At 40.7% G+C, this 24795-nt stretch overlaps 1 protein-coding gene across 2 annotated transcripts in view; it reads left to right on the forward strand.

The window, feature by feature from the left end:
* Window positions 1-24795, forward strand: part of SORCS3 (sortilin related VPS10 domain containing receptor 3) — a 266625-nt gene that overhangs the window by 96835 nt on the left and 144995 nt on the right. For both annotated transcript variants that reach the window (XM_090145482.1, XM_090145483.1), the window contains exon 3: window positions 18583-18682. In XM_090145482.1, the coding sequence (XP_090001608.1) occupies window positions 18583-18682 (100 nt within the window). The remainder of the gene's footprint in view (window positions 1-18582; window positions 18683-24795) is intronic.

The raw sequence follows: 24795 nt of genomic DNA on the forward strand, positions 1-24795 counted from the left end.
TTGTATTTTGCAAGCACCTCAGATGCAACCAGGGTAAACAGAGGAACTAAGGTCCGCTTTCTCCAATCATTGTAGATGCATCCATTTGTTTTTACTACTTTAGTGACTGTGCGTCTCTCTGTCAGGCGAGTGCATCTGCAGAGTAGGTGCAGCCTTCATCAGGCTTTCTGTCATTTGGAAACTGTTAACAAACTGCAAAGTGCCCCCATCACTTTATCACCAGCTAGGAGCAAAGATAATAAATACAAAGATGATTGATATGTTGAAGGTCTGAGGATGCTGTATCAACAATCAGAAAAGAAGCTTCCTTTAGATGAAGTTCCTGGTTATCTTGGCTGGGATAAGGGTAGCCATAGGGTTAAAGACACAGTACTGCTCATGACAATTAGATGAAGAGCTCAGACCCTTCTTTGATAGCTTCTCCTTTAGAAGATCGCATGGTTCAAGGGAAACAAGATAAAAACCTTCACATCCCTTGGCTTTATTCCTTGGTTCTGGACTGAAGCAGGAGATGGTGAGTAGTTGATTCCTGTTAGTGGATTTTATTTGCTGAGATGGAGGGAGCGTGTGTGCAGATAAAACATGCATCTTTTCTACAGTGGGAACTGAAACACTTTTTTTAAAAGGCATGGTCTTTGCAGGTCTGACCATTACGGCATGAAAAAAAATAGCTCTGCAATTCCAGAACAACCAGCTTGTGTTTTCTCATATTGTTAGTTACTTTAAAAGAGCTCTCTGCCATTTGTGTGGATGTTTTAATCTCTCTTTGTGGGCTAAGGTATTTTATTTTAAGTGTATTACTTGCTTTTGCAATGCATTTTCAGGAGCAGTGGTAGGACACACACTGCACAAAATAAGGCATGGACTATGTTTATATTGGACTGTAGATCCTTTTGCAGTACAGAGAGAAAACCACCTCTGTTTCCCTGCCATTAAATACTTGTTATGTTGTTTATGGAGTTTTAAAATCAAAACCTCATCTAGTCCTTTCAGCACGGTGTACCTCTTTCCCTTCTGCCTCTCAGTAGAGCATTTACAAGTGTTTATATTGGCTTTTCCTGCCTAGCAACATTTGTTGCAAGTAGTTTAGGGGAAAAAAAATGGTTTGCCATCATAAACTCAAAGCTGCAGCAAGTCTTAACAACCTTTAGTTATCCTTCCTCTGAGTTTCCTTTAGAAAGGAAGAGCTATCTGATGTGATAAAAATGAAGACTTGGCACTGTGAAATCCCTGCTTACGTTCTGCAAATATGGCTTTATTCTGCCAGAGTCTTTTTATGCAGCAAATTGTGAGCTATCCCTCACTTTCATTCACTTTGAAATAACATAAATGATGGTTTGGCATCTGTAAATGATTGCTGTGGAATACAAGTGAGCCTGGGGCTTGTGTGTCTGCTGCTGTCTGCTAAGGGAGAGCTCAGATAAGAGGTCACTATGACAGATTACTCTGCAGGTAATGACCTTCTTTGCATACTTATGCTCTCCTTTTGCTGCATAGGTGCTGCGTTCCCTGGTAGGTTTTATGTTTGAACAATGACATTTCTGTCACCTTACCTGGGAGACATTTCCACAGCTGAAATGCCAGAGTAGGCCCAAACTTGTGCTATCTAGATCTTCTATGTGACAGGAGTGTGGTGTTTCAATTTTACTTTTTTTTTTTTTTTTTGTCCATCAAGATATCCTGATGAAGAATCTCCAGTCAGGACTGTTGGTGATTTTGCAAGTTACAGGACAGTACTGACATTCAGCATAAAATTTTTCTTTTCTAGTTTGAGTTTTCATATCCAGTTTTTGCAAATAGAGAGTTTTGTGACTGACTGCAGCTGGAATTGAATGGGACTTCCAGACCTTTCATAGGTCTCTAATGGAGCAATTTTATCCATGACTTTTTTTTTCTCAATACATTAACCCTGGGCTCATCAAAAGCATTTGTTATAAAAAGCCCCAAAGTACCTCTCCAAAATCCAAGTTAGTACTTCTCAGATATGAAGGGATGGCCTCTGATTCTTTCACAGATTATCAACAGTAAGAGCTCTTTGCGTATTTAGTATTCAGAGTTTATTGTTCAAGTTGTGTGCTTGGCTGGAGAGATCACATGGGATAGTTCTGTCATGAGATTGGATGGCTGGAGGAAAGATGCCGCTGAGAGAATGACCTGGGGGCAAGGTAAATGTACTTAAAAAGAAAAATGCTTCAGGGCAAAACCAGGTGTAATAAATCTTAGTGTATTTTGAGATTGAAGTAGTATACTTAAGCAGAAGACCAACTCTCATTAAGTTTAATTGGGCATCTGTATTAGGTAGGTCGCTTTGAAAATCTTTCAGTTTATATACAACCATTTCTAGTATGCACAGAGAATATCCATTAAAGTACATCTGGCCTATACGTTTTAAAGCATAATTTTTTTGATTAGGAAGAAGGCAGATTAAAACTTTATTTATAGAATAGAGTAGATCTTTACCCTATTCAGCTGTTAATTGCATTTTTATACATCAGTTAATAAAATGAACATTGCAGTTCTGATACTCTCATTTTGAGACAGTACATTTCTTGCATGGGAATATTTGATTAATGCTAATATTATCTTCCTTCCAAGCTTTTGTACTCACATCTTGCTAATACCTGAAAAATGACTGCTGGAGACAGAACGTGTGTTTATGAGAAAGTAACGAGACAGAGAAGAGTTGTTCTTGTTTTTGGAGGCTCAGAGTTTCTCCAGAAGTACACATGCTGTTGCCTGGGGATGCAGTCAGAAGGAAGATAGGGTTCTGCATCTTGTTTTGCTGCTAGAGGTCCTTCTCTGGATTCTAGATCACTTGCTCAGCAGCATGATAGTCCTCAAGAATTGACAGCATGATTCTGTGAAAACCTCAAAATTCTCAAAGGGCAGCTGTGGAGAGTCAAGGCGTAAGTACTGCTGGAGGGATGTGTGGCAAGGGGAGACCTTAGTGTTGTTGCTTCAGGAGTTGGGCTGCATGGCTTGCGACACTTGGAACCTGGTTGTGGGCCTCCTCTTGGATTATGTGGCAGGTAAGGCATTATGTTGTCCTCCAGAGTGTGCAGCAGCCAAGATAAGAATGCCTTTTATTTTTTTTCTGCAAACAGCTTCAATTTGAGAATGGAGCTATATGGATGCAGAAGACGAAAGGTATCCTTGATTTAATCATGGCTCTGTCACACCTATCTTTGATGTAAACTCTCCCTCATCTGTGAGGATAAGGAAAGACTAGGGAAGTGAGAGAACTTCTGGGGTATAGTGGCAGAGGCTACATTTGCTGTCTTCCTCCAACACACAGACACTACAGACAGCCTTTCAAAATTCTGTACCTGGCACAGTGCCCCCACTTATTTTCCATCAGATTGTGCCTTCCTAGAAATAACTTTCATTTTGACCAAGCACATCAGAGATTCTTTGAATTCTATCAAAGGATGTTTTTTAAAGGGTAAATAATGTCAGGAGCAGGACTCTATTGTCCCCTCTCCTTTTTAGTGGTGCTAAGTTGATAATTTCTCCTGTTATTTTTTATTTTCCTGTTTTTGCTGTTCCCCAAACTTTTGACTGCTACAGAAATTCCCAAGTACCTTTTACCCAAATTCAGGTGAGCTTTTAAATGTGAATTGTTTGGTAAATAAATTAGGATTGGTTGTGATATTTAATTACACAGTCTTCTGTAATGCATCTTCAACAAACATTCATCTCGTGGATAGTAATTATTCTTAGCATGCTCATCTGAGCAAGTTTATACTTTGGTAATTGGTTTTTGAATCCTATATCCATTTTGTTTTAAGTAGCACTCTCTTTAATCCTTTCTATCAATGTTTGGGAATTGAAAGTGAGGTGAGCATATGTAGCAGGAACAAGGGGAAGATTACTCTCTTTGTTAGGGTTCTGCCCAGCTGATATGACAGACACAGAGAGTGAGTGCTGGTGAGCACAGATAATAACAAACGTGGCTGCTGGCTTTTTTGTTCATCCCACTGTATAAAGGCAGCCCAGGCAATGCTGCAAACAGACAGCTTGTACAGAACCTCCTGCTCTTGTTAGCCCTGGGACTGCAGCAAAAGTGGAGGACACTGGAGATTCACAGCCACCCTGGTGATGATGCTGTTATTTGTTTGCAGTGGAAGTGTGATGGTTTCAATTTTTGGCCTATGAAGAGAGCAATGCCCTGGCATCCTTTGGCAGCAGGTGGTCAATATCTCTCCCTTTCTATTTAAGTTAAAGTTATGATTTTTCAGCTAAGAACCTCTATTAAACATTTTTTGAATGTAACCCAAGAAATTAACTGAGTTTTGCAGTTCTTTTTTTTTTTTCTATGCTTATTTAATCGCGTTGGTCACACTAGGTATTTTATTCATGCAAAAAGTGCTCACAAGATGCCTTTTAAAAAGACAAAATGGAAGTCATCCAGTGTGCTCATCTCCTCTTTTCAGTGGGGAAACTGAAGCAGAGTTGACAACAAAACATTTTCATGATCCTAGTGAGTGCTCCTAGCCAGAGATAACTCTTGAAAGGTGGGGAAAGAGAAGTGCAGGTGCTTGTGGCCCACTTTATGGCTGCTGGCAGAACAGTGTGCTCTTTATATTGCCCTGATAATTTAATAGTTCTCCAACTCAGCACAGTGCAGCCTTTTGCCATGTCCTCAATGTATCTCTGTATCTGCAGAATTGTCACCTTTGAAGGCCTGTCTGTGGTAACCTGCTTCTCCTTGCCCACTCAGCACAGTCCATCTGCTGAGCTATGTGGAAGGAGAGGGAGCAGAGAGCCCTTTACTGTCACTAGCCTCTCTATGTTTGACCTGTAAAGCATTTATTAAGGTGTTAGACTTGGAATTCTTGTACTGGAGAAACATGGCATCCTCTGCGAGGTCATTCCCTAGAGCAGAGGGTGTTGTGTTTACACAGCATAGGTAATAAATACAGCCCTTGGAAGCAACAGAAATCATTGTTCAGAGACTGGTTGCTAAAATACTCAACTCGGCAACAACAAGCCCAAACCAAACAACAATCTACTAAAATAACCCCTTAATTCTGCCTTGGAGGCAGAAGAGCTTGCAAAGTACCCACGCTGCTTGCTGCTTCCCCATGCACTGTGCTCATATCTGCTTTAGCCAGGATGTGTTAGATCCTGACACAGACACCAAGACAGGTGTCCTGAACTAGTTTTCTAAAGCTGGATGGACCCAAATGACTAGCATGAGATCCCTAGTTCCATCTGGAGACTTACAATGTGAATATAGCTATCTACTCATAGAAATGAGGTCAGGAAACCCTGAGAGTAGAAGAGAGAATTGAAATAGACTCATTATGATGCAGCATTTTAAAATCAGTGAGATCTCAGTTGTCCCTGTCACTTCTGTCTTTGGAACTTGGCAAAAGTTGGCGGGGCTTGGGAAGTTATTTCCTAGTGAGCTCTGCCCTCCATCTACCTGAAAATAATTTTTCCTCCATTCTCCTTTTCACTGTTCTCAGGAAGTAAAACTAATTTTCCAAGATAGAATATGGATTTGAGATGCTGCTTACAGAAGGTAGCTTTCCTATGCAAGTGCACATCCACTATGGGCTGAACACTTCTGTAGCTCTAGCGTTAGGAATAATTGTTAACGTTCTAGAGAGCTGTGATGGGGAAGACAACAGCCGATAAACCAGCATGTTCTACATGTGATAGTCACACTGTCAGCCTTTAGAACCAAGCAATCTTTCATTTTTATTATAATTCTGACATCTCTTTAATTTCCTTGGTATAATGCACTTAAACCATAATTGTAAAATTTGTAACTAGCCCTTGGCTTTGCTATGTTCTATTAGTGTGAGAGTAATTCTGTGTTTTTATTAATTTAATTTTCTACAAGCTAACATATTGCCATAAAGGAAAACAGAATTTCTCAACCAGCAACAGCTAATAGCTGTATTTCAACAAAGGCCCCATGATACATGTTGAACAATAACTACCACTTCTGTGCCACTTGCAGTTTTTAATTGAATTTCTATCCCGTGGATATCATGTCAGAGCCATTCATCTGCTCTGCTAAGTCTTCTGATATTAAACAAGTTTTTCCAAGTTATTACTAAAGTATAAATACAGCTCTTGATTTGCATTGGATAATGCATGGCTATGGCTTAGGGGTAATGCAGTCCAAAAGGTTTAGCTTGCACAAGCAAAGCAATCATTATTATGGATGAAACTTTTCTTTCCCTTTCTTGTTGAGATGATAGAATCTGCTCTGCCTGAATCTTGCTCAGTGAGCCACTGAGATTGGAAAAGGTACAGTTCAACCATATGATGGTCTTGGAACCGTCTTAGTGAAGAGCTGCACAACACATCAAATATTGTCTTTGTTTTCAGAGAGAAGTGGCTGTGGAGAACCACTGTTGCAGCACAGCAGAAGTCTTTCTTGCTCTATTATTCACCATGTTTATTTGGTGTTGGTGAACAGAGATTGCGATGATAGTAAGGAGTGCGGAAATGAGCCTGAGGGCAGAGCTGGGAACAGGTCACATTTCCCAGCTATGTGCAAGGGGCACATTATACCTTGTTTCTGATATGTCCTTTTGCTTAGAGTCTTGGAAGTGACTATCCTGACGTGAACATGGACCAAACTGTTGTGTAATGGGGTCCAAATAGTTGCAGAATGATGAGCATTTTCACCAATGAAAATGTGTTCTTGTGTTTAGTGTGTGTGACTAAGGGAGACATCTCGTTTAGACTTTGCCATCAACTGAATATTGATCTTTTGTCTCTTTTGTCATATGCATACCTTTTTTAAAAGATGAGCCAAAACACTGTTTTTGTGGAAAGACGTGAGCAGTAAAAGGAGAAGGTGCAAGGTTTGGAGCAACAAATTTGTGACGTGTTGAATGTTAATTACGTGGGGACTCTAAAATCTGAAGTTCAGGGTGATTTCCCAGCATGCTGCTTATCTCTCCATTGTTATCTGTTGGTTAATATATTAATTCTGACAGGGAATTAATAATTGAATCACCTGGGGAGACATGGTGACCCCAAACATCTGGGCTTGGGGGCTGCTACTTCCCAGCTGAAACCAGGGCTGACAGGGTGTGCCTGTCTCCCTCTCTGTTCATCTGAAGAGCATGCTTGGTTGCACTGGCAAGGAATAGAGAAGCACTCAAACAACTGGTTTGTTCTTGGTTTGTTGTTATCAGGCCTTCATGTATTGTATGAAATGGAAGCAGTGTTGCTAGTCTACAGCTTGTTGATGTGAGGGAAGGTCTGTGCTCATTGCAGGTAGTGTCAAGGCTCCTAAGCTGCAGGTATTTGCAGAGGCACTGATCTCGAGTCGTCAGCCTCAGGCTATAACTAGGAGCTGTTCTGTCTCTTCTTAAAAGAATCTTGTAGAACACATTTTCTTAATGATGTCTAGATTGTGATGACAAGGTCTGAGTTGCTAAATAACTCTTCAGTGGTTTACAATGTAGCCTCAATTTAGAAAAATCTTAAGGGACATCTGGGCCCTGATGGCTGGGGAATTACTGGAATATGTTTGCATGAGGAAGCAACTGCCTGGGGATGCCCTTGGTGCCAAGGAACTGCCATCAAAGGTGTAAGCTTTGCTGTAGGAGAGCCTTTACTGTGTTTGCCTCCTGTTTTCTGAGTCGAACACTGTTCTGGGACATCCATAGGACAGCCTTAGGTTTAGTACTCCTTCAATCTGCTTTTAGTTTTTGCTTTCCTATGAGCTATCGGGGCAGCATTTAAGAGCATGTAGCAAAAATCACATTTAGAGCCTGTCTAGAAAGCACAATCTGAAAAACCCTGCCTCTTTATCTTCCCTGTAAGGTTGCAACTCTGATATTAGCTTGTGACAGCAATTATTGATGATGTCATTAAGGATGAGATCCCATTCCCAGCAGTGCGTTTAACATTTTTCCCATTTTTGCTGCAGGGACCCTGATAAGTGGTGGCAGAATATGGTTTAGAAATAAAAAAAAAAAAAAATTGGGGGGGAAAGGAGGGGGAGGGGGAAGGGGAAAGGTTGGGTCGTCAAAGAAACCTGTGTTTGTCATTTGCCCTTATTCATGAGAAAAGGAGATTAATTCCTGTAAATATTTTGTGTACTAGAGCTATTAGAGTGTAATCTCTGCAAAATAATTACTTGTAGGAAAAACTCATCATCATTTACTTGCTCCATCTTCAGCATCAGTTATGTAGGAAAGTATGGACAATGAAATAACTCTTTCGGATAGCACTCCCCAATGCATTTACTGTTGTCTTGAAGAGACAGCTGTTATTTTACCATGCTGCTCTGATTGTTACAAATGCATTGTTTAAAGCTTAGCAACTGTGTAATAGATGCACTTGTACATGATGTAGCATCTCTTTCTGTGTTCCCTCTTTCAATAATCACAGCACTTAAGTCTCAGTGTGAATTTATTGATCCATGATTTTAGCTCGTTAACATGGAAACAATCCTTTACCTCTGAATCAAGAACAAATAAATAAACAAGTCTATGTAGTCTGGGGAAAGGCACTTCCCTGACTGCATGGACAAAGGTTAATGTAAACACAAACCAGAAGGGTTATAGAAATATGAGGGAAAGAGAAGGAATGGGTTGGGGGAAGTTTGGTTGACTCTTAGCCTTTATTCATTAGTGGAAGATGAACTTGCCTATCTGCTTATATTTTCATCTAGCTAAATGATGTAGGTCCACTCTAGTACTTAGTTAAGAGTGGGTGATATGGCCGCATGTAGCGAAGGCTGTGAAGAGCATACTGTAATGTACTGAAGCTTCCAGTTTTTGATGTGATAAGTAATTTCTAATGCTAAAACATGTGCAGTCAAGGAGTGTACTCAAGGCAGTGGTGTTGATAAAGCTTCTCGGATTTCAGATGACTGTGTGAATCCAGTAGGTTTCTTGTCTGAACCTACTCCCAGAGTCTTCCTGAGGGGCGGAAGTGGTGGAAGGTAGTTTATCCACCCTGAATTCATGTCTACCCATCACTGCCACAACTCTTTGCTATAAGTCACAGAGATGTGCTGTTTTCCTTACGTCTTCGTGTGCTCAACATGCTTGCACACTGATATCTCAGTTGTTACAAAGGTTTTGGTTAAAAATAATTGTGGTACTGTGCTATACCTTCCTCTGTGGTACCTGTATTTTATTCTCTCAACTGTCTGCAGAATAAAACCTTTAGAGATGTGCAGAGACAAGCCTGCAAACTACCCCTGCTATGGGTAGTTGATTAGGATTAGGACTGTTCAACCTGCAGGGGAGGTTCATTCCCAGAATGTTAAAGCTGATGTTAAAACAAGCCACGTGCTTTCTGGTAAGGCAACTAAAAAGGATTAGGAAATGGCTAATTATGAGCTGCCACTACTTCCTAATTAATCACAGGCTATTGCAGTATACCTGCTGAAAGATGGGTGACCCTTTATGCTGACATTATCCCTGGGGTCTTAATGGTGCCCTTCAGGAATGTAGCATCATGATTCATTTTCTCATTGCCTTTTGAAGCGTTGAGTTAAATAGAGCATCGGGTGGAATAAAGGAAAAAAGCAGTTTCTCTTTTGTACTGAGTAACATGACTGAAAGAACTTCAGTGCCTCTGCTTTAAAGCTGTCCAGGAGTTTTGAAGGAACTATGCAGTGAAAAAATGCAATTAGAGGCCCTTTGTATTGTGTAAGGAGTTTGGCTCTAATTTATTTGAAAGCATGGATCTGTGGAAGCAGAAATGTGAGTAACAGTCCATAAACAGACAAATTCTGAGTAGAACTGGAACATGAGTTCAAGTAGAAAGCATGGCCAAAAGCCCCAAACATACTGAGTCATTGACTTGAAAGCTAGAATAGGTGATTATGTTGATGTATTCTGACCTCTGGCATGGTACAGGGCACAGGACGTCACACAGTAATTCCAGTTCATCTGTCATGGCTAGCAAAGTGTTGATCACAGTTTATAGCTGAAATGTCCACATCTGTGTTGAATCTTTGTGGGAACTGCCGTCATCCAACCTGTGTAGTTGAAACAGCAAAATATGTCACTGTGTGTAACTCTGGAAGAAAGATCGCAACCATGTTGGAAGTTTGGGAAAGTCAGAAACTTGCAGATCTCCAAGTCTTCCAATATGTTTAGTACAACATAATTTTTAATTCAGTGACAGTCCACTTTCTACCTGTTTGTGAGCTTGATCCTTTCCATAAGTAGCTAAATGATGACTAAAATCAAAGACAAAGAAACTCCATGCATGCCTAGAACAAAGGAAGGTAGCATCTTGCATCGCAAGTCAGGTTTCCCTTTCCATTTGCCTTGATAATATGCAGGATGCTTAGCTCCTCAGAAACCCATTTAGATACAAGTCATGACTTCAGCATGAATAAGAAACATATTTCCAGCTCACTACTTAGGAGCAACGGCATCAGGGCTATTAATCTTTGTGCTTCAGGGCCTGAACAAAAATATTTCTCATCCAATACCTAGAGGAAATATCATTCTGCAGTGTATTACTAGAGCTGTATTCTCAGTTTTAGGAAATTTGTTAGCTCTTAGTAGCCTGACTGCTGTTTGATATGGCCTATCAAACTAGAGAGATGTCTGGCTTCCTTGAGTACTTCCTCTTCTTTCCCTGCTTTTCAGCCTAAGGTATCCTCCCTTCTGAATTTGGAGGGGATGTACGGTTCCTTGTGCTCCGTTTACTATTCCTTCATTAAAATGACAATCATCAAGCCATCTCCCGGGGGACTGCTGGAGCAGATTGACTTTTCAAGCTGTTTCCACTTTATTGATCTTCTGTCTGAAAAAAATTCATCTGCTTTATTCTCCCAAGGCAAAGTGTTTTGCGTTAGATAAGCGTCTGAGTGCTGAGAAAGAAGGGTGGCAGAAAAAGGAGGCTTTTCTGGGGCAAAATTAGGCTTGAGCCAGCTGTGGCTTGAAAAATATTAAACAGTGGGGACTTAAGGCACAAGAGTACAGGAATGTTCAGGTATGTGTCATCCGAGCTGCCCCAAACTCACAAGCAGTTGAGTTGGGTAGGTTTCCATGTTGAGAATCTACCATATGGATCACAATTGTTTATTAACATTGATATAAACAGCAAACATACATCTTTAGAAAACTCAGGTTTCTAAAGAAACCTGACCTCTATTGTGTAAAGTAGTGTAGATCTGCCAACTCTAGGTTAGTGCAGATCTGCCATTAACCTGGATTTACTAGGGTCATGATGACTTTGGCTGAGAATCTGTTTTACTACTTGTAAAACAGTAAGTAGAGACTCTCACTTGTGTTGTGACTGGAGGTAAACATGTTCCTACAACCAGGAGAATCTTCTTGCATTGTCTATCATCCCTCTATTACCTCAGGTAGTTGCATCTCTTGAACATTTTTTTCTTTTTATTTCTTATTGTTTCGGATACAGTAAGAGAGAACCTTGTCCCATAGAGCCAAGTTAATTAAATGGAAGAAAAATTGGAGGACTAAGGAGCCCTGCCTCAGGTCAGATGGGATCCTGTAGTTCTGTTCAGGTTGTGTGGGTGCAGTGCTGAGAGTGAGTTGTTGGTCTTGTGGGGTCAGCTGAGGTAGGGAGTGGAAAGTGTTGCAGACTGACTGTATAAGTTGTTTGGAAGTTGTCTGACTTGTAATATCTATGACAGGCACTGGTCTGTACCACCTCCATGCTGCTCTCTTTTTAACTACGTCATTTTTGAATGATTCACAGTTTGAAAAAGTTAACACACGTTATGTTATGTCAGAAGTGACACTTCTTTGGAAAATTAGAATACACTGGAATGAAGAACATGATAAATATGTCAGATTTTTTAGAGCAAATGGGAAGTGAGTAATGATGAGGTGCTTCAGAGCTGTATAACAGTAATCCTTTTCCATACATGTCACAGTACTGAAGTGATCAAAGTGGTAAGAAAAGATAACTTTGTGAAGCCAAAATGCCTTAGTTCCACATCATCCCTATTTCCTGGGAATTGAACTTTCTGGGTGGTATTTGCAAGGATGCAGTGTCCTTGTCTCAGGTCAGACTTAAACAGGTGATTCTCTTCCAGCTGCTGTTGAACAGCAGTTTGGTTTTTTTTTTTTTCCCTTTCTTAAATCTGCTCTTCCACAGGCACAACCAGTGTTGCTTGTGACTCAGCTCTGGTCAACAGTTGGTCTCTTTTGGAGCAGCTGGAGCTGGTTCTTAACTTACCACCCCTGCAAACCCCAGCTACCAAAACCTTGCCATGTTAACCCAATACATGTGGATAGTCTTGGGAGTTAGAGTTAAATAACTAGCTCATAGGTAGATAAAATTAAATTCAGACAAACCTCCGAGGTACAGAAGATTTGGATTCTTACTGTGGAAGTACTTATTTTATCATCACAGTAGGAGACACCAGTCTTTGTTGCTTTTCTGCTTCATTATTGTGGGTTATTCTGCAGCAGAATATAAAACAGTGCTTAGGAACCACTATACCTGCAGCCTGCTTGCTTTGATCAGGATCTGAGTTTTTGCAAAATGCAGAGGATACTTTGTAGCAGGCTTTTAGGCTGACCTGGATGTTATAGTTCAGATGCTTGCCTGCCATGAGTTATAAGCATGCATTAGTTTGGTTAGTTTTCTCAACTTCAGAAAAAAAAAAAAAAAAAGAGAATGCCATTTTTAGTTGAAGCAAAGTGGTGGGAAGTTGAGAGCTGCCTTTACCCAAATCTATGTCCCACAGTAGAAGTATACTGTCTCTATTATATGTAGGTATCTCTGAAAGTGATATTTATTTCCATAGAAGCTACAACAAATGCAATGACCACTTTACTTGATAGAGCAAATTCTCAGTTACAAAACACTATTTTTCAACACTTACGATGCATTTTCACCGTTGATGAACAAGAGCCTGTATGCCACGCTCATGGCATCTCCAGAGGCTGGCTTGATGCCATTCTGAGTAGTCATTTGTACAAAGGAATGAGTGTTTGGTGTAAATATTTCCCTGTGAGAGTTTAAAAAAAAAAAAAAAAAAAAAAAAGGAAAAGAGTAGGGGAAAAAAAAGGAAGAATCTGGAGGAAAAAAAAAAAGAGGAGGCCATTGTTGCTAGCTCAGAGTATCTTATCTCCTTCATTCCCTACTGTGAATTGGGATGACTAAGGCATTATGAAAGATCATTTTGACTTGCCAATCTCTACTGTATGTCATAAGTAGAAATTTATCAACAAAGGTCAACTTCAAGTCATTCAGAAGTTTAGTGACAGAAATAGTCATTAATTTAAAAAAAAAAGTGAGGAAAGAGTAATCAAATGGCATGAAATTTAAAAGGAAAAAATATACATTTCCAAGAGAAAACACCAGAACTATGATCTGCTTGAACTTTTCTCTCCAGTAACACCTATAGTTGTAGGTAGTTCTGAAACTGATAGTCACTTTTTGAAAGTGAAAGTGACCAGGATTTCTGAGTTCCAGAACTGTAAAGAAAGTCACCTTTGGTATAAAGGTGGAAAGTGGTTTTTTATGTAGGATGTTTTTAAACACTCTTTGTTTTTGTTGATGTATACAAATAGCTTCTTTCTTTTTACCAAGAAAAAGTTGTAGAGCTTACTCTCTGAGGACTTCATAACAAAAGATGTAATAGGACTAGAAAGAATAGTTACAGGACAATTAGAGAGAAAAATAATTTCTGCCAGGAGTGGCTAAATAAATGGGGAGTTTCTGGACTACTGAATATGTAGGAAAAGTGACAAGAATCAGTGAAATCACAAATGGCAGATGTGGTTCCATGGTTTCACTCTCATTAAGCTGTGCCAGAGGGCTTTGAATTACGTTATCAAGTTAAAACAAAGGGCATCATCTCTTAATATAACACATGTGGGTAGGTTGTGGGCTTTTATTACCACAGGATGGTGAAGTTGCCAGAAGTTTCCCTGTGGGAGGGTAGACAGATTTATGGAACTAAAAGCCCACTGATGGCTTTTGTACACAAAGGCATCATCTTCAATTTAGGAAATCTGTGATCAGCAGTTTGCTCTAGGCTGGGAACCTATACCAGGGAGCTGCACCATCTTCTTGCTTTTGTGTTTTTTTTGTTCATTACTGTCCTTAGCTTTCTTTAGTGGGATGGGGATAAAAAGAGGGAGTAGTTTCTTTTTGTAGATGTACAGTATGCAATATGACGTTTGTTAGAGCCACTCAGTAATTGCGTTTGGGTGAAGGAGAAGCTCTGCAAAAGGAAAGATTCACAGAGTACTGATACTTGGATTTTAAGTCTGTTAAGTAACCAAGTATAACCCCACAGGACTTCTGTGGGTACTTTCATTGTACAGTGTCCAGATCCAGATTTGTCAGCTGCAGAGAGGGAAGGGCAAAGGACTGAATTCTGTTGGTTAGCTCCATCACAGGTGATTTTGATAGCATAAGAAATAGGGCTCATAGCATCCTGCATATAGGGTTAGATGATCCTTTGAGCTGACCTTGTAGAGCCATTTTTCTGACTGAAGTAAAGGAAAAAAAAAAGGTCTATTCTGGAGTTCTGTTTCTGTTCCAGGCCTTTGACTGCCCAAGTCTCTGACTTTGCTTCAACTCTGACTATGTGCAGGCTCGTAAGCAACCCTAGGAGAGAAAAGATTGTTTATCTCCGTTGTATCTAAATATGGAAAAGGCTGTGGGAGTGAAGGATGCTCAGCCATAAGTGGTTATAGTCACCAAGAGACAGGAACAAGTCTAAAACACTAAACGGGAGAAAAGAAATAATCTCACTTTATTTCAAAAACTTCAGCAAAGCAGAGACATAGCACCATTGCTCTTTCAAGCGGGGAGTACCCATTCCTAAGGACCACTGCTTGACCAGCATCCCATTCTTCCATCCTTGTTTTACGGTAAATGAACCTACAGTCCCCAGGCAAAGCTGCTTTTTTGCTGCTAGGTGGCTTTTTGAGGTAGCAGCCCTCTGCCCTGTCTGTATTAAAATTGCTGTGCAGACAGCCTGATTCCTCATTTAGGACTCTGCAACCCTTCAGCTACTGTGGTGTAGAACAGGGTAATGGAGTTACTGCTAAACTTGCTTTTGTCTGAGTTCTAAGCCACTTGTAGGCACTAAAGGAGCTGGCCAAAGGGGCTGCCCCAGGGGATGGGCCACCTGGACCTTGATTTGAGAAATGCCTTTATCTCAGGGATGGTAGCTTGAGGGAGAAGACAGGCAAGAGACAGACAGAAACAAATTTTCAAAAGCAATGGAAGCTCAGCAGCCTGCCTCCTTGTGTTGTGCTGATGGATTCTTTGTAGTGCATTAATATGTGAGCTGTGTTTGAATGTTTTCCTGCAGCTGGGTGTTCAGAGCTGTGCCTGCTCTTGTGTCTCATGGGATTTGGTTTCATGCTGCAGCTTTTTTTCTGAGCGTGAATAAGTTTCCTCTCTTTTTGCTGGCTGCTGTTTTTCATGAAATTTGTGGAAGCTTCATTAGTCTAGGGTTGCTCTGTCAAACTGGGAGAAAATTGGCCAATGGGTGAAAACAAGTTCTTCAGAGGGCATAGGGAGTAAGGCAACTGCAGGCAGGCAGTTTGCAGGCACAGGTGGAGGGAAGAAAATGTTAATCTGAGCTATGTGTGCTCCTGGTGCTGTGCAAGGTGCATGGAGCTGTCATGTTCTCCCGCTTGTTTAAGTGGAGCTGTGCATCCACATGGTTCTCAATGTGGGGCTGCAAGTGTGTGCATGCTGGGTATCTGATCTGGAGGTGGATGCACAAAGTTTTGTATCTTACATAAAACACTGATAATCTAAAGTCAGTATCATGGCTGTTCCTTCTTCACATACAGTGGGGAAAGTCACAGGCACAGAGAAGCTTTCTCACAGGTCAGTCAGCCACACGCATCCTCCCAGAAGGATGACTTGTCCCTCCCAGCTATCTGGTCACAGCATTTGTACTCTTCTGCTTATAGGAGATTGATTATATATTTTATAGCGTGTCTTTATAACTTAATAGCTAAGACTGCAAACAAACAAACTCTCCTTTGCTCTGCCTGACAGAGCTCTGAGAATCCCCACTCATCTGTGGGGAGGATTCCACATCTCTGCTTCACATCCCCTATTCCTGCAATGAACAATTATTATGATATTGGAAGTAGCTGGCTCAGGTCTGTCTGTCAGAGCCCAAACTGTTCAGTTCCACCTGTGGGTCACACCTCTGAAAGTGTTCAGGGCTAGGTTGTTTGAATTAGACTGCTGGGTTTCCAGATTTCTTCTTCTCTCTCTTTTTTTTTTTTTTTTTTTTTTTTTTTTTTGTGCCTTGGTAAATACTTGTTTTCAAATTAGGCATTAGGAGGTAGCAGGTTTGTTTATCAAGCTCTGTACCTGGTGATTAAAGAAGCTGGAAAGGCTATTTGTAGATGCCTGCCTTTGAAAAAATGCACCATTACCTATGTAAGCTTTTGGTACCTTCATCTCTAGAATGGAGATGATATTTCCCCCTTTGGGAGTTTGTTAGTTTGAATGGATTAACACAAAACAAAAGCTTCAGCTTCTTAGGATGGGAAAGAGCTATGGAAATACAGTATATTATTGTGATATCCTTTGAGACGTTTCTATGAAGCCAATGGTGACTGTCATGATAATAAAGAAAGCCTTGGAGAAGCTAATGAAATAATGATCCTACTTCCTTTCTATCTATTCTTTCAAAGGGCAAATGCAATGAGTGATAATGGCTTAATGAGAAAGAGTCATTAGGGCATCCAGCCTGCATCTTTAGAAGTGCAAGGCATTTTGGGAGATCTGAAAAAGACTAGGAGAACAAAACCAAAGTAGCTCTGTGAGAATATTAATTTATTATTTGTATTCTCTTTGAATGCTGATTGAAACCAGTGATCTCTTTCTCTGAATGGTGGCTTGAAAACGTGCGGGCACAGATGTGGCTCGTTTGTGCAGTTGAAAGAATGCAATGAAGGAAAAAACTTAGTATGTCCTCTCTGTCTGTTACACACTGCTTTGGGCCTGCTGTTGCTTAAAGACTCCTGACCTGTTGAATTAATGTGTATTGGAGGCCTTGTGTAGTGGAATCGATCGGCTTGGATTATTTTGTTTTATTAATCAAACTGCTTCAGTTTGAAGCTTTCCTGGAGGGGGGAAATCTGCTAGGTAATTTGTGTTGTATTGACACCTAGTGAGACAAAAAGTTTCCAGTGCTTTGTGTAGGAAACTGCTACAGAAATGCAGTATGTTATTGTGATAGCCTCTAAGATATTTCTGTGGACGCAGTGATTATCAATACTATACATTAGTATATAAGAATATTAAGCATTAATATTGTAGTGGCTCTATTTTAGTATTTTGGTGTCATTCTGGCCTGCAGTGGCAGCCAGGAGACTGATGGAGCCAGGTGAGGGTCCTGGCAACACTCAGTTTTGCAGCCAGCGGAGTGGGAGTGTGGAGTTCCTGGGCACAGTGGCACTGTTCATGTGGAAGGGTAATATGGACCATTGCTCTGCCAGACAAAGAACAGGGGACTGGTCTGAGGCAGAACCAAATGATGGAGACGGGCGTGAGCTAGTTATTAGGAAAAGCACTGGATGTTCTCTAAACACTTGTTTAGTAAAAAGAAAGGCTGAGTAGGGAAAAGAGGGCAGGGGCTGTGAATTCTGATCTTAATAACATCATAGGTACATCCAGGCAGGCTTTCTGTTAATCTTTTCTTGTCCACCCACTGAGGTTCGTATTTTTCTCTGTCTATACGATAGAAGCTGCCATAGGGTCAGCAGCTGGGCTCTATGTACAATTTAGATGTGGCAAGCTGGCTGTTTGTGCAGGTTCATACCCTTCTAAAGCACCTGGTGTTGACATCTGTTCAGGTGTAGGATCCTGGCCTATGTAGTTGTCAATTTGTTCTGGTGGGAAAAACCTTGTTTGTTAGGAAAAGCAGTGTGTGAAAGCAGAAAAGAAACAAGCAGGGCAAAGTGAGGTTTCGAACATGCTCACAAATGTGGAGGAGGAAACTACAGAAAACCCTCTGTGACGAAGCAACTCTTTTTTTTTTCCCCCAGTCACGAACGAGTAATGCCACCCCCAGATCATCTGCTCTTCTGAGTGGGGTTTGCTTGTGTAGGGGCCTGAATCTGTCTCTGCATCTCAGAAAAACTCAGTTCCTGGCACAGAGTAGGATGGGGGTGACTGAGGACTGAAGATGCCAGTTTAGATACATTTTTATCTAGATATGAATTCAGCTGTTACAATTCTGAGCCACATTTGTATCCCCATCTCGAAGTCAAAAATCAGCCTACTTAAAATTTTTGTTGATGAGTTTAATTTGGATTCTTCTGCTGGATTTGTCTGAAAAGGGAATTTGTGCTAAGGATGCTGCTGAGATCAGAGTCTTTGTATAAATATCATTTACAATCCCCCACCAGCGTGTGAGTGCAGAGTCCACAGAAATTTTCATGGGTAGACCATAGTTTCCCAGGTGCTGTAGGATCAACTGATGCAGTGACAGATCCTATCCCAAAGGACTCAAGTTTTTTCTTTTCCACTTGCAGTTCTGAATGAAGCACAAAAGCTTCTATTTTAAGGTTAATAATGTTCAAGCTGCAACCCCAAATGTCTGTTCACACAGTCACTTTCCTTCCCATAATAACCACATACACTCTTTTTGTCTCCTCTTTTCTCCAGGTCAACAGACTATGGCACTACCTACGAAAAACTAAATGACAAAGTAGGCCTGAAGACTGTGCTGAGCTACTTTTATGTATGTCCCACTAACAAGAGGAAGGTAAGGGAGAGCCATCAAGCTGGTAGATATAGAAACAAAATAATGACTTTTTGTTCCTTCTGAGAGAAATTATGATCCTGAAGTCAAATCTATTGGTAATTCATGGGATCTTGATTTTGCTGTCTAAGTTACACTAGTGTAATTCCCCAGATTTCAGTAGAATTATGCCTGTTTTACTTGCGATAGGGATGGAGTCCTTAATCTCCTGCTGAATAAATTAAAGGAGTTGCTTTTATTTGCTTTTGACTTTACACCTTTAAAAAAGCCAAATGCACACAAATGCTTCTTGCTTACCCTGACTTCAGCTAATACACCTCTGTTTGCCTTCTCTGTCTCTTTATTAGTAGAAATAGCAAGGTAAAGGGCATTTCTTCCTGCGTTCAGTGTTTATGTATTTTCTGGCTTTGTGATGAAGTTGGAGCTAGAAATGTAATTGTCATTTTGATTGGTTATATCACATCAAGGAGCCAAAAGGAGAATATGCTCAGGCAAGCGGGTGAGAGAACTAAGATGTTATTCGAAGGTGTAGAAGAGAAGTCATGGCTTTCACCCACCTGTTCATGCTTTCCATGTGATGCAATTAGGGCTCTGTCTGGCTCAGAGTTGTCTCTCAGCACAGGAGTTGCTACTCAAAGCTTTCTTGGTTTAAAATTACAGCCTGTGTGGATTCAAGGGAGGTGATGGGACAAAGATGCACTCAGCTACCCACGGAAATCAATGTGGGAGGGCTGTAGCTCATAGCAAAATGTTGGCAGTGGTTGGAGCTGTTTGGATGGGGCGCAGTACATTCTGTCTCATCACATCCAAACTGCCTAGCTGTTGTCTCCCTTGTTAGTTTTCCAAATTTGTATTCTGCTTCTCCTAGTATCGTTATTACTGCTATTCTTTTTTCCATCACTGGTCAATACACAGAGGTTTCAAGATTGATGCTTATTTCAGTGTGTGCAACCTTAAAGCAGTCATAGCACTGATTATTATAGGCAAAAATGTATGCCTTTGAGTTTAAAGAGGCGAAGGAAAAGGCAGTGGACAGGAGGAAGCTTATAGATTTTCCGGTGCAGAAGATGAAAACTACTTGGACTTCTTTGTTCTGAGCAAAATGGAATGAAAATGTTTCCTAATAAACTCTCCTGGCCTTCTCACTCCCTGCCAGAATCGACACCATTGGCACGGAAGAGTTAATGCTGCTTCATTCTGTTTCCAAAGCAACTCTGCCCACCCAAAATTGGAGGCAGTATGCTCAGTTACAAATCTACGTCACTGATGTAAAGTCTCCCTCATAAATCACAGTACTAGGATATATGATTATCTTTCAGCAGTTTTTCAAGCTATTGAGCTTTATGGATTAGTGGTCTTTCTCCATCTTCTTTTTTGTCTGTCAGTCTGTCTTTCCTCCTCTCCTTCCTTCCAAAAAATCTTTTGAAATGTAGAGACAAACTGTAAGGAAAAGCCTTAGGAAACCACCTTTAGTGTGGTTGCTGTGGGAACAGCTTGTTTTCATTCTTTCTAACTCTGCTAAATATATTTACTGTGCATGGTTAAACAGGTGGTTTGCCCTACTCTGGAGCTGGCTCTACCTTGTTGGCCAGCAAAGCAATCCCAAGCATTGATTCAGAATCTGAAAAATGCTTGGAAAAGGTATCAATGGATTTGAGCATCAGGATTTGTCAAATTCATTATCGGGCTTACTGTGCACCACCCACCCTTACAGATTCACAAAGTTGTGTGCTGCAGAAAATCCATTTAGGTTGTAATCTCCTCCAAATGCATCTGGGTAAATATTGTTCACTCATAAATGGCCTGAAGAGTAAGCATCGCATTTTTACTGAGCTCATGAGGATAACTATCAATAATGAATCACAGAGCAGTTTGAGAAGCAGTGGTATCCCTGTAGAGAATATCTAGATCCCTTGTGTTTCACCTCTAAGAGCACAGTGCTGCCCAGTTGCACGTGATGCAGTGATCTCTTGTGAGCCTCAAAAATACCTCTTTGAGGCAATAAACAGTAGAGAAAATGATACCAAAAGCATCAGATGTGCACACAGCGAGCTGTACAGACCTTTTCCACACAAGATGTTTTCTCATTAGGTGTCAGTTTCCAGATACTGATAGGACCTTGCGTGCCTCACAGCTCCTGTCGATTTTTGATGGGTTGCTAGCAGTGTCTGCTCATTAGCGCTTAGAGGATTAGCAGTTACTTGGAGGAGGGGGAGAGCTTTCTATACATTCATTCCTAATTGATTTACTAGTGAGAAGGATAATTACCTCTCAGCTACCCTGCAGAACAACAGTGGGAATTACCTGTCAGATTTCTTTGAAGCCCCAAAATGCCTCTCTTCAGCCGTTAAATAGGAATTATGCATTCAGCCAAATGCCAGTTATATAAACATCATTTACCTGAATTGTGGCATAACCCTGGGCTCAATTAAAGTATGAGGAAAGAGGATTTAAACACTAGCCTTTTTTCTTGCTTTTTCTTTTAAAATAAAAGCTTTTTTTAGTGGTTTTTTTTTTTAAGATTTTGGTGGGAACATGGTTATTATTTTTGGCAGCTCCCGCTGTATTTCACTGCTTTGTGCTGCCAAATGATGGTGGAACACTGATTTCTCAGTACTAACATCACTATTATTGCAGTACTGGGGGATTGAATGGGTCTGGAGTTGAAAGACAGGGATGGAGCAGATGGATGAGGTGCAGTTACAGCCTGTGGGCTGAGAGCTGGTATCATTCCCCTTTTCTTGGCTTCCAGAAGGTCACATCTGATGCTCGCCTTACCCGTATGGGAGTGCATAAAGTCCTCAGGAGTTTCTTTTGAATTATAATACTCCAAGTATTTATGCTTTTCCGACAAAATAGTTTTTCTTTCTGGAGAAAATATGTACCTAAAGCAGGAATGATTTGGTGCAATTCTGGAACATGTTGCACAGTGAGATCAGACTTGATGACCTAATGGCTCCTCTGGCCTCAAAATATTTAATTCACTGTGAGTTTTATTCTGTCCCCCACAAAGATCGTATCTATGTAACACTGATGGCAAAAACAAGTCCTCAGTTAGCTTCATGTATATTTGGCCTTTCTCTTCTAGATGAAAAGCTCTAGTTTCAGTTTACTTTATATTTTTAGTCAAATTTATTCATTTCATGTTCATTTTGGAACTTTCTTCTAGACTGCTCTTGTGTATTTCTCCCATCTCATACTGGATAGACTCAGGATGTTGTTGAATATTACTTCTGTCAATATTTGGTGTCCTGTCATGTTTTGAAATATCCTTCCTGGCACAGAAGACAGAAAAATGCTGGAGCATCCTGAAAGTAGATGGTCCTCCCTGTCATGCCCTTTGATCGTCTGTGAAACTTATCAGCCACTGTTGTTTATCAGTGGGGAAAGTCACAGTGGAAAGATCATGTGTTTGTGTCTGAAGAGGAAAGGTGCAGTAGGTGGGGGAAAAGGTGAAGAAACACTGACTGTAGTTATATCACAGTGATAAATTGAGATGGCCTTAGTTCTTGTTGGGCATTTCCTGGCTCTGCTGGCTTTTTGCACTGAGAGGCCAGGCTCAGTATGTTAACGTTCCTTGGTTTTACATGTTGCACTGGGAGATATCAACCCTCCCTGGGCTCAGAATTAATCAGGGCTCAGAGCATCCCTGTATGGTGCTAGGCTCTGGCAGCTCTGGATTCCAGCTCTCAGCTGATGACTGGTTTGAATCTGGGATGGGGATGTTCGTGCAAGGTATTTCTCAGAAACCACATGAAGATATTTGAAAAATGCACTTTTCCATTTTGTAATTTGAGGCCTTGCAGTTATAATTAAATATAACAAAAGCAGATGGCACCTGAATTTGTTCTGAAAAACAATTATAGAATGCTCCAATTGGAGGAGACCTTCAGAGATCTATTCCAACTGCCCGTCCGCTTCAGAGCTAATCAAAAGTTTAGCTGTTGAGAACACTTCCCAGCTACAATTCCATTTGCCTCTCGTGTATCATTGCTAGTGGTCAGGGCCAGCCTGGTGATCTGACCTGACCCATCATTACAAATGGGACCACTCTGGAGCACTGACATAAGGAGACAGGCTAGGCTGCTGCCTACTGTGAATCTGTAACCACTGGCTTCACAGAGCAGAAATGCTTCTTGCTCCAAGCCAGGATGACTTCATCTCCTATAGATTGTTTGTACTGTTAATTTCCTTCTGAGAATGAAGGAGCTTAGGGTTTCAGAATTCTGCATCTGGCCAGTGTGCACGTTTGTGACCAAAAATGCAAGATTTGTACCTTCTCTTCTGGGAGATACCTGCTTTGGTTGTTCCTTCTTCTTGTTGGGGAATTGAAAAGGATTTTTCCATAGATGAAGAAATATTACCTTGATTTCCAGGTGATTGTCAGACCTAGCAGTCTCTGAAGTCCCGAAGACTGTGGCTTTCTTATGAGTTGCTGTTTTGAGCCCTGGTGAGAAGTCAGGTTGTCTGTATTTGTGACACTTCCACACCCGTGAAGATGCTCTAATTGGCAGAGTGTATTCCAGGACACATCTTTCCCTTCAGTGCATCCACCATCCAGTTGTTTGCCTGAGAGGCCGCATGAAAAAGCATCTGCTTTGGCCCGACTGACATACACATTTTAACAAGCCCAGAAATTCTGCAGTGAACTTCAGAAAGGGGAAATGTTCATGTGTGTTTGGCAGTATACATTCCTTGTGGTTTGAAGGTCAGGTGGCTGTGTGCCCTAGCAAGCTGGGGCTTGCAGAATGCGCAGCTTTGGCTTTTTTACCCCACAGCCTCTTGTCTGTCTTTAAGGGATATGACAAAATGCTCCTTGCTGTTGGCTGGGCAGAGATCTCAGTTCTCTGGTGACCTTTAGTTTAATACTGTATTTTGGGCGTTAGTTACATTTTACTAGAGGCAGATTTTCACAGCAGAGTTTGTCTTCCAAAGCACCAAAGGGGGAAAACACTCTTTAATAAGAATATTTTCCTTGAATTTTAATTTCAATTTTTCTTTCTGCCCTTTTAAAATTATTTTTGAAAGTTTTCTGTTAGAAAAATGGATAATTTCCACAGCTGAACCCTAGGTTCTTTAACTATATGTACACTTTGAAATGGCACCTCTTGGAGTTGAAGTGCTCCAAGGCCCTCCTCTCCATCTCGGGTTCTTCTGTTGAGTGAGATCAATTTAACTTATGAATGTTTGCTTTCTTCTTGTGTTTTTGAAATTAATACATCACAGGTGGACATAGACTCCTTTCAAAAGGTGCAGAAGGAAAATGAGAACAGAATTGCCACGTATCAGAAGCACTGCTCCTTTCAGGCACTAAGGTGCCATTTTGAATCCTGAGGAACTGTTGTTGATCTACAGATTTCTTGTACTATTTTTTTCATGAAATGTTCTGTAAAGTGAATATTACTGGTGAAGGCTTTTAGCTGAAAACCCAGTTTCCACTGAGAAAGTTTTATCTCTACCCGTGGGGTTCTTGTGGAGGTTGATAGGATGGAGTTAAAAAGCATTAAAAAAAAAAAAAAAAGGAAAAAAAGGAAGAGAATGACAACTCTAACTGACAAAATCAAACCAAAATGTGCTTGCCTGTATATAGCATTGCTGAGATGAGACGTGGATAAATGTAAAGTCCTGATTGCATTTAAGATCTGTGATGACAGTTTTGATGTCTTAGAAATACCTTTCTTTGAATTTGCTTTGCAATTCAATTGGATGCAGTCATCTTTAGTTTTTCTCCTGTGCTCTTACCATCATTGTTATAGGCAATAGCTTGAAAAATTAAAAGGTCTGTAGACTTTCTATCTGTGCAGAAAGTCGGCGTATAAATATCACTCAGCTACAGTGACTGAAATGAGGATTCCCTAGTTCTTTCCTTATAGCAGAACTGAAGCACTTGGGATTTTATTTATAGGTAGACCTTGTAGCTAAGGGATTTGAACAGTAGTTGCAAGCAGCATAAAGAAGGAATTAATTCACAGTGCTCAGCTAAAGAGCCTTGAGTAAATGGTTTTACAGGCCAGCTTCCCAGTTGTCATACAGTCGAAATGGAAGGACCAAATGACTGAAATTATAAAAGCCAAGGACGTGTGACACCTCTCATACCTATTAGTGCCTCTGAACTT

Source organism: Phasianus colchicus, chromosome 8 (assembly GCF_987193195.1).
Source record: "Phasianus colchicus chromosome 8, bPhaCol1.hap1.1, whole genome shotgun sequence".
Taxonomy (NCBI): domain Eukaryota; kingdom Metazoa; phylum Chordata; class Aves; order Galliformes; family Phasianidae; genus Phasianus; species Phasianus colchicus.